Source organism: Solea senegalensis, linkage group LG21, assembly GCF_019176455.1.
Source record: "Solea senegalensis isolate Sse05_10M linkage group LG21, IFAPA_SoseM_1, whole genome shotgun sequence".
In the NCBI taxonomy this organism is placed as follows: domain Eukaryota; kingdom Metazoa; phylum Chordata; class Actinopteri; order Pleuronectiformes; family Soleidae; genus Solea; species Solea senegalensis.
In genome coordinates, this window is record NC_058040.1 from 15176564 (window position 1) to 15187532 (window position 10969).

General features: G+C 40.9%; 2 protein-coding genes across 2 annotated transcripts; one reads left to right on the top strand and one right to left on the bottom strand.

Moving 5' to 3' along the window:
- The first annotated feature begins 2589 nt into the window (after positions 1-2589).
- Positions 2590-5817, top strand: il7r (interleukin 7 receptor). The gene is made up of 8 exons (XM_044012224.1): positions 2590-2705; positions 2949-3096; positions 3186-3343; positions 3881-4035; positions 4132-4291; positions 4363-4468; positions 4550-4622; positions 5179-5817. Exons 1-8 carry the CDS (start codon positions 2621-2623, stop codon positions 5596-5598), a joined length of 1305 nt encoding a protein of 434 aa, XP_043868159.1. The 5' UTR covers positions 2590-2620; the 3' UTR covers positions 5599-5817.
- Positions 5818-6316: 499 nt separating this feature from the next.
- On the bottom strand, positions 6317-10223 carry capslb (calcyphosine-like b). Its single transcript, XM_044012644.1, has 3 exons — positions 10072-10223; positions 9323-9443; positions 6317-6620 (listed from the first exon to the last, which is right to left on the bottom strand). The coding sequence occupies exons 1-3, from the start codon at positions 10094-10096 to the stop codon at positions 6431-6433; spliced, it is 336 nt and encodes a 111-aa protein (XP_043868579.1). The 5' UTR covers positions 10097-10223; the 3' UTR covers positions 6317-6430.
- Positions 10224-10969: the final 746 nt, after the last annotated feature.

Here is a 10969-nt window from a genome sequence, read left to right on the forward strand (position 1 = left end):
GGGTCAAATGCAGAGAAAAAATAATTTCCCTAAGGGGATTAATAAAGTATAAGATTTAGATTTAGACATGAAGAACAACTGAAGCACCCATTTGATGTCTTCATAACAGGGGTTAGGAGAAATACATACACAATGTCTTGACTGTCCTCTGTGAGTCTAAAAGATGTCTTCACTGTCCTCTCTGACTTCTCAGACTGACAGAATGATGCCTTCACTGTCCCAATTCTAAAAATGAAAGCACTGTGCTCTATGCGTTCACTGTCAAAACCTCTAAGATGTCTTAACTGTCTTTGACACTAAATCATGTCTTCGCTGTCCTCTGTGACTTAATCATGTCTTCACTGTCCTCTGTGACTGTGAATGATGTCTTCACTGTCTGTGACTCTAAATCATGTCTTCACTGTCCTCTGTGTCTCTAAATCATGCCTTCACTGTCCTCTGTGACTTAATCATGCCGTCACTGTCCTCTGTGAGTCTAAATCATGCCTTCACTGTCCTCTGACTCTAAATCATGTCCTCACTGTCCTGTGACTCTAAATCATGTCTTCGCTGTCCTCATTGACTGTTAATAATGTCTTCACTGTCCTCTGTGACTCTAAATCATGTCTTTGTGTCCTCATTGACTGTTAATAATGTCTTCACTGTCCTCTGACTCTAAATCATGTCTTCACTGTCCTCTGTGACTCTAAATCATGCCTTCACTGTCCTCTGACTCTAAATCATGTCTTCACTGTCCTCTGTGACTTCAAATCATGCCTTCACTGTCCTCAGACTGACAGAACGATGCCTTCACTGTCCCCTGATATTAATGATGAAAGCACTGTCCTCTATACGTTCACCATCCTCTAAGACCCTAAGAGATGCCTTCACTGTCCTCAGTGACTCTTCAGACTGACAGGCCACTTAGATTCACCGTCTCCTGGGGCTCAGCCCTGGGGCTCGGGCTGTTTTGAGGGGATGAAGTTCTGAGGAAGAGGATGTGGTGACAAGTCATTTCTCAACAACGTAAACATGACTGGTGTTGTGTTTGCACGGTGTGCAGCACCTCGAGTGTCTGTGTGTGGAGCAGGAAGCCGTTCGCAGACGCTTGTGTTTCTGTGGCTTCACTCGAACACAGCACCAGGAGCCTTTACTGTGGTGCCTCATGTAGGTGGGTATATATATATGGTAGTTATATATATACATACATACATACACTGTATGTATGAGTAAAACTGTTACCACAGCAGGTTTGGGGCCCTGAATGCATCACAATGAGTTCATACAGTGCATTTCAGTTCAAGTTCAATTCAATTATATAACTGTAAATCCCTGTACCAAGAGTGCTATTACTACTAATAACACATTTTTAAAATAAATTAACATATTCCAAACAGCAACTTGTACTTCCATGTATGTTTATACCTTTTCATGTATATTTCTAATATATTAGAAAGTTAAACTGTTTAATGTTTTATACATATACTGCTCGGTATATGTACATTTGTGTTTGACAGTTATAATAACCGAAGATGAAAAACATAATCTGCTGATGTCATTGAACAGTCATACACACACACACACACACACACAGGTTTGTGCAGCTATTCTTCAGAGGACACTGCAAAGTGTTATCACCAATCAGTTAACATCTAACCACAACCTTGACCATAACCACAATCCAAATCTCTGTCAGAGACTTAGCCAGTTCCTCAGGTATGACGTTCTTCATCATTAGGACGCCTGGTCCTGACATAGTCAGCGTTTGTGCCAAAAAAAGGTCCTAAAGAGGCTGCAGATACAAAAACACACACACACTCTTTCAGTGTAAACAGGTGGCGGTGAGCGAACATGAAACCGCAGCTCTCCATGTTTGCATCTCTCAGCTCAAACCTCAGCTGTGTGGTTTGGCGGGGGCAGTAAAAAGGGAGTGGGTGTGGCCTGCGTCTCTTCCCAGCAGAACACCAGAGAACGACCTTTAACCCTGTAACTTCCATGTTCCCTCTGGGCGTCTCTGGACTCAAGTGTTCCAAGTTAAAAAACTACAGAAGGTTGGCTCTCAGTGAAACAGAGGAGAAAAAGGGGGAAAAACTTGAGTTTTACCCGCTTCACAAAATCTGTGTCCGCTGCTTAAGTCGACAATATCTTGAGATTATAAAGTTTGTGTCACTTTATAAAAAAAAAACCCACTCACTCTCTCAAACCAAAGTACAGAGAGAAAATGGACACAGGAGCTGCTGCTGGTCGACTGCTGCCTGTCCGGTAAGTTTGTGCCAATGAGGTAAATCTGAGAGGATGTTGCTCATCTGTAAGTTCAAAACATGAAATGCACAATCTGGTTGACATAGAAACATGGGCCCTTACCTACAGAAAGGCGTATTCTAAGGCTATTTATCTATTCTACACTTATACAAACATACTGGAGTAAAATATGACATTTCTGCTAGTAAACCCTCTAAAAAGTATCACACCGGGCCTTGAAGGTAATTATTATTATATATTCTTTCTCTCTCTTTCTGTCTCTCTTCCAGCTGCTGCTGCTGTTGTTTACACAACATCCTGTCGTATCTGCTCCTCCTCTTCCTCTGTGCTCAGGGGTAAAGATCTGCAGCAGAGACAGAGGCGCTCAGCTGAGGACACGATGTATGTGAGGAGGACGTCTGAGTTGCTCCTGGTGATGCTGGCGGCGGCTTGGGCTCAGAGCGGAGACGGGCGCGGTGGCACAGGTGAGACGTGGTCTCCTTGTGGGTTCTTTATACGTTTGTGGAACGTTTAGAGAAAGCCAATTTTGTTTTCACTTTGTATTAATATTTATTTATTAGTGTCATAGGCTGTATTATGACTATTCACCTGATTTTCTTTGATGCGTCAGGAAGTTTTTGTTCGGTCCTGATAAAGTCATAAAGCAGTTATTCCATCTGTAAATTCTGTGTGTGTGTGTATATAAAAATTGTGTGTTTTCCCATCAGAGCGGCACAGACTCAGCTGCAGCTCTGACATCACCACAAAAGGAAACAGTTTGACCTGTTCCCTGCTGCGAGGACAACACAGCGACGACGACGACGAAGATGATGACGACGAGGACGAGGACGACAGTATCGAGAGAATGTCTCTGTGGTAAATCATGTGTCATAACAGTGTGTGTGTGTGGGTGTGTGAGGTTGCCTACCTCAGGAACTGACATCCCTGCTCTTCTCTTCTCACAGCGCCACCGACTGGACACACACGCCGGCGCCCATCAACTGCGAGGAGAACAGTGGGAACACGCTGAACACCAGCAAGCCGCCGGTTGTTGATTTCCACCTGACGGTTCACTTCAGGAGAGGAGGGACAATCACGACCACGCTCGACCTGAAGAAGATAGGTAAACACTGAGGTCACTGGGGTCAGAGGTCATCAGCTGTTCTGTAACCAACGCCAGGTCAAACGTCATGAGCATCATGAGTGACACGCTCCTTTGTGTCAGGGATATTTGTGGCACATTGATACAAGTTCATTTTAATATTAAATAAATATGTTAAATTATATTTTTTAAAGTTTGATCTAGGGCTGCAACAATTAATCGGTTAATCATTTTAATAAATTAAAAAAATGAATGAATATTTTCTGGTTTAATTGCGCCATAAAACTGGACAAAACTAGACATCCGAGAAGTCATCATTTTGAGGTTTACGAAAAAAACAATCAACATTTTCTGATATTTTATGGACCAAACTAGTAGGCAATTAATCGATTATAAAAATAACTGCTAGTCGCAGCTCTACTTTGATCAGTTTGATCTGAATTGTAGATTTTACTGAAGATCAGTTGGTAATCGACAGGCTCATGCATGTCTCAGTGCTGCCACCATGTGGCAGGGAACAGCGCTCACTTGCTGGTGTCACTGTTGTCGTTGCTGCAGTGAAACCGAGGTGTCCTCATGTGCGGAATGTCACATTCAATCCCGAGTCCAACCTGGTGGTCATCCACATCTACACGCCGCACGTCAAGGACTACCTGAGAGCCGACAACCAGCTTTTCCAGCTGCACATCTGGAGCTCTGACTCTGCACCTCTGGTGTGTTCACAAACTCAATGTTGGGGGATGTTTGGAGCAACAATATGAGTTTGACTTTCAGAGGGTCAGAGGTCACATGGTCATGTTTCTGTTTAGATCCAGAACATGACGTCAGAGACCAACATGAAGATTGACATGCAACATCTCCGCAGAAACACCAAGTATCATGTCAAAGTGCGGGCGATCCCCGTGAAGCTGCTGAAGGGTTTCTGGAGCGAGTGGAGTGACACGTTTACATTTATCACACCCACAGCAGGTGAGTACAAGGACAGCGGTGTGGACAGAGACCAGGGACTTTTTCTCACTGTGTGCTTTCTGTTGTCTTAGCTGCAGGAGACTCAAACGACAGCTGGGAAATGAGGTCTGTGCCAACACTGGGTCTTGTCCCCCTGGTGGCAGTGATCATCAGTGTCGTTTTCTTCTGGAAGAAAAAGTAGGACATTTGTGTTGAACAGGATGTCCCTGAAAAGACTTCTGGTTCTTCCCCTCATCAATCTTTTCTTTCCCACTGCAGAATCTTCTTGTACATGTGGCCAAACATCCCACATCCTAAAGACACACTGGTGCACCTCTGCAAACCCAACCCAGTGAGCTAACGACTAGCACGCCACAATTATAATGCAAATATAACCAGCACAGAGCGCTAACCACTAACACACTGTTAACATACTGTTGACACACTGCTAAAACAACACAAACATAATGCTATCATACTACTAACACAAACACTCAAGTCTAAACAGATTTAATAGCTCAGCTAATTGGTAACACACTGCAGTCATACTGCTAACGCTGCTAATTGGTAACACACTGCAGTCACACTGCTAACACACTGCAGTCACACTGCTAATTGCTAACACTGTAGTCATACTGCTAACACTGCTATTTGCTAACCCACTGCAGTCATAGCGCTAACACACTGCTAATTGCTAACACTGCAGTCATACTGCTAACACTGCTATTTGCTAACACATTGAGATCATACTGCCACCAAACTCATACTGCTACCACACTGCTAATTGCTAACACACTGCAGTCATACTGCTAACACACAGCTATTTGCTAACACACTGTATTCATAAGATCTGATGTTGACTCTTTGGTTCTACGACATGTGACTGTCATGTGTTTGTGGCTCCACAGCGCCACCTGTTGAACTTCAAACCGGAAGTGTTCAGTGTCCTCAGAGTTTCCCCGCTGCTACAGACAGAGATCTTCCAAACTACTGACCCCGTCCACTCTGGGGGCTCCGCTTCTGACCAGGTACCATCCACAGACCCTGTCCAGTCTGGGTCCTTCAGTTCTGTCCAATCTGGGTCCTCGAGTCGAGCCGTCACTCTCTGCTCCACCCAGACATCAGACTGCAGGAGTGCCACCAGCATCAGCACAGAGGAGCTGGAGCTCACAGCCCTGCTGGGTCGAGGTTCCTCCGACAGTGAGGAGGACCTCCAGAGCACCAGTCCTTCACCGCTCCATGTCAGTGATGGAGCCGAGCACAGCAGTGGAGGTGGCCAGCAGGAGGAGGCCTACGTCACCATGTCCAGTTTCTACCAGAGCAAGTAGAACCAGGGGGGTCAGACCTTAACCTCTGACCTCTCCGATCATGACCTCTATGAATGACTCTAGATTTATCCTGAGGAGCAGGATGAACCACGTGATGCAGTGACGTCATTGTCCCAAGTACAATCCATGAGTTGTTGTAGCATCATTTTCAAAAATGGAAGTACATTTTTCATAACGTGTGATTTTATTTGTAAAGTTTATAATTGCTCTTTCTCATATACGTATATATATATATATATATATATATATATATATATATATATATGTGTATGTAAAAAAAATTTCATTGCATTAATTAATTAATTCATTCATTGCTAGCTAGTGTCACCACTGCACATTTGAAGGCACCATTAGGTGGATCTGATTCTTCTACTTCTGGTGCCATCTTCAGGTCAAAGGTTGAAGATGTAGTCACATGGATCATGTGATGTCATTCTGCTAGAGGTCACATGACTTAGTACTTTACAACAGTAATTTCGGGCGTTACTGACTGAGAACGGCACCCACACAGCGCCCCGCTGTGGCCGAGTAAAGGATGACAAAAACGGCAGTTTTTGTTTTGACATTTTACAGTATACTGTATATATTGATGCTTGATTGACATGTGTTATATATGATTTTTAATTATCTACTGAACGCAAAAACCTAACATTAATACTTCACTTTACACTTCACAGAAGAAAAACTGACTTAGATGTCATTAAAAGTTATTAACATCTGTTTGAACTCTTTATTGAAGCAGTGATCGCATCACAACTCATCATTAGGTTGAAGTACACCTGAAGTACATGATGTAATTGGTACATGTGACTTGTGTGCAGTGACTTATCATTCAAATATGTACCCAGACAGCGACGAGGTATTCACCAATGTCAACGGTTCGGCTTCCATCGCGGTCAAAGTACTTAAACACGGTGACAGTGTCCTGCTGGTCCATTGAGACGCCTGAGTTGCTAAAACCCTTCCAGAGCTCATCGAAGTCCAGAAAGCAGTTGCCATTGCTGTCCATCATCCTAAAGACACTGACAAACATGAAATAATCAATCACATGGTGTTGAAAACCTCAAGAGACGCATTTGAAGGCACCATCACATGGATCTGACTCTTCTTCTGGTGCCATCTTCAGGTTAAATATCTGAGTGATCGCATGATCAATACCACATATGGCCGATCACAATGCAATTCTGCCAGAGGTCACGTGACATAATGCGTGTGGATAGGGTCTCAGTTTGACATATTTGAATTTGTTTACTTTGATGTGCAGGTGAATATTTTTGTCCCAGGATATTTTAAGAAATTTAAAATGACCATCTTACTGCGTCCAACCTCGGCAGAGATGATTGTGCAGTTCAACAATCCTGCCACATAGACAGAAAAGCTTTTTGCCTTTGCCATCAGGGGAACATCACAGCGTGAATGACAGAAAATGACATTGAAGCCAGATCTTTGCTTCACTTGTGACTTGAAGGCTATGGTTTTAAACTTTTCATCAGCTGATGAACAGCCTGTTTGAGTTCAAATGCAGTTTTACTTTTCTTTTGTAAAATAACTTTTGAATACTCAAAATTTGGAATACTCAAATTTACAAACTGGCATCTCACCCTTGATTTCTTTCACATTTAAAAATCACGTGACCTGAGGAGAGTCAGCTCACCCGCTCAGATCTTCCATCTCAGATGAGTCCAGGGACAGACCATACTTCCTCGACCACTTCACTGGGTCAGTGCAGTGCGGCAGGTCACTCTTGACTAGAGCTGCAACTAAAGATTATTTTCATAATCCATTAATCTGTCGATTATTTTCTTGATTAATCGTTTTGTCAATATGTTAATGTTGATCAGTGTTTGTCAAACCTGATGATGTACTCTTGTTTTGTCCACAAACCAAAATGATTCACTTTTAATGATTTCTTTGTTATCCAGAGCAAAGAAATGAAGAAAATACTCACATTTAAGAAGCTTAAACAATCACAAATCTTGTTTTAATCATCGATTATCAAGATAGTTGTTTAATTTAGTAATCAATTAATTGTTTCAGCTCTAGTCTTGACCTTCATCACCACCTCTCTGTTTAGACATAACCGCCATCTTCTTTTTTAACTGCCATATAGACTATATTCACTGAGACATTTACTCAGTTAAAAAAATGAATGTACAAACACTGCTCTTTGTTTGAGATTAAACAGAAGAAAATACCAATACAGGTGGTATAAATATTGTTATTAAAATAGAAGTTGAAACACAACATGTGTCCAAAGTAAACACACAAACGACTTCACTCCGTGACGCACACTCGAATTTCACTTGGTAAAACTCGTATCAAACATCTGCATAAATGCTATCAGACGTTAACAAACAACTAGAAATATATGTATAATGAATTAAAGACATGTAATGTGAAGATAGAAATCAGGATATACCGAGAAAAAGCGAATGGAAATGTTCATGATGTGATGTAGCGGCGCTTCCCCAGTAACTAAGAACTGAACTGGAATCATGCTTAATGATGTGAAGACCAAAGCAATCGATCTCAGATCATCACGTTAGCACCACTCTGTAGATCTACAACAGAAATAATGAATTTAATCACGACTTTAAAGTTTGATAAATGTCAGTAAGATACATCTGAGCTTTTTAACCTCACATTTTAACATTATAGATCATAGTTGAACACAAATACTGTAATACTTTACAACACTGTGCAGTTTTATTAGAAACATAGAACACAACATTGCCTCAAAGTACTAACAGTCTTAGTTTGACATATTTTCTTTGTTTATTTTGAAAATAACTTTACATCAATAATTCTGGACATTGATGACTGAGGACAAGTGTCTGTACAGCGCCCCCCTGTGGCTAAGCAATAAATGACATGAGTTACACATTCATTTGCAGAATTCAGAGCCTTTTATTCTGAAAAACGATGAACTGTGTCATCAACTGTGTGTCATCAAAGAGCAGTTTTAAGACACTACTATAAAGCTACTTTTTTTAAAACCAACACGTGCCATTTTTGTACAAGATTAAATAGTTTAAATTAGAAAGAAAAAAAGAAGATGAATATCTGATGTTTTAGGTGCAGGATTCAATTGCTTAATATTAATATTGGCCCTCAGCGAAATTGACTTGCCAAACCCCTGCAGTGTATGATGATGATGTTTATTTGTGTTCATTTACTGACATTAATATTTCACTTCACATGACAGAAGAAAAACTGGCTCACATTGTCTCCACAGACCATTTAAAAGACTGTGTACAAATACATGGCATCAGCCTCCTCCTCCTTCTCAATGAAGAGGTGATGGCAAAGTACACTATACCAGAACTCCAACAAGTTTAAAGACCTGCTGGCATTTGTGTCCACGGTCCTAAAGAATCTGACAAACATGATAACAAGTCAACCAGAGACAGGACCAGCTACAGGTCAGATGTTGTTCTCACAGGCCCCGTTCAGGCCTGATTAAAAGAATGCCAGTGACTGGGTAGTGTAGTTCTTTTTAAACTCTAGTAGATTGGCAGTGATGCAACATTATGGATGAAAGCTGCTGTTAAATCCTGTGTAAAAGGAGATGGACTTACCATGTGCATATAATACACCCTTTTAATTACAGATGCAGACAGAAAGACACACAATGGTGGAAGTACTCAGTGTTAACGTTTAAATTATGATGAATTCATCTATGTAAATGAATGTATGTGCACATAACAGTGAACTCTTGACTCACCTGCACATATTGTTCAGTTCCCATGAGTCTGGTGTCAGACAGTGAAGCCTGTACTGCTCCACTGGGTCAGTGACCTCTGACGTCACCGCCATCTCCAGGGTCACACACAGACACAGACACACTGCAGAGGTTAAAGGTTAGTTTTTCTGAAGTGTGGTTGTATGACTGACACATTCTCTTCCACCATTGTTGACACTGTCTCCACTTCAATCTCAGTTGGTACTATAGTTTTCAAAAGACGAACACTTTGTATTGTTTGTATTCACTGCTTCATCTCACCAATTACACTCTCCTACACCAACGTCCACTGAGAACATTCCATATTCCTGAGTTTTATTTTGTATTTTTATCCCAAGTGTATTCATAAAGTACTTTTAAAAACAACAACTTTGGTCAATGTGCTGTTGTTATGTACCTTAGAAATGATCATAAAGTATTTACAAAATAATACCAACTTAGAACAATACAAATTCAACCATGTCTTCAGGGGTTACACCCTCTTTTTGCTGCCATCTGGACTACATTCACTGAAACCTTTACTCTTTTAAACCAGTTAAATCTGAATGTACAAACACTGCTCTTTGTTGCAGATTGGCATAGATATTATTAAAATGACCATGATAAACACAAGACACAAAACAAGACTTGACTCTGTGACACAAACTCACGTTCACTTGATAAATCTTATTAGTACATATTAGTTAATGTATTAAAGACATGTAATAATACATATATAAATGAAAACATACCAAGAAAAACTGTGGAAATGTTCATGATGTGATGTAATCGTGCTTCCTCAGTAAAGACTTTCCCAGAATGCTCAATTATCACAAGTGTGTATGTACATATATGCCTGTGTGAAGACCAAATCAATCGATCTCAGATCTGATGATCATCAGATCACACACACACACACACACACACACAGTGAAAGTAATGAATTATTACATGTTTAAATGTAATAATTCATTTAAACATGACATTTAAGTTTAATCATTGTGAATCTGAGCTTTTTAACTGCAAACACACCGCTATCGTAGTCCTGACAAAAATCAGAGGTTGTTTGAATATTATACAGTATAAGATGATCAGCTACAGAACATGAAAACATTACACTTCTCGTGAGAAGAAAATGTGATTTTTAATCAAACGAACAGTGGTCAATAACAAACAATAACAGCATTTAAACTCAGTGATGGCGTCACAGCTTCCAGGCGTTCCTCATCATCAGGTTGAAGTATGCATCGCTGTCGATGGACGCGCTTACGCCACAGTAGTAGTTGAAAAACTCCTCTTTGGTCACCTGTCATTCCGAAAAAAGACATTTTTACTATTAAAGTAATGACCCTGCAACATCATCATCCTGGTTATAGCTTCACCTTACTTTCTGTGCTACACCACCACCTACATAGTGTATTTGTTTTGTTAACTAAAACAAAGCTCATTCACTGTTTCCAGGCATTTTTAATAATCACAATAGAGTTTAAATCTTCTACACTGCTCTAGGGTCACCTGCAGACGTCAACACACATTACTGTCAGTCACAAGTGGCGCTTGATTCAACAAGGTTTGGTTTGGTTTTCCATTACTATAGCACCTCCTCAAGTCATCATAGTACGGCTGCATAAAACTGCTGTGACTTCTTAG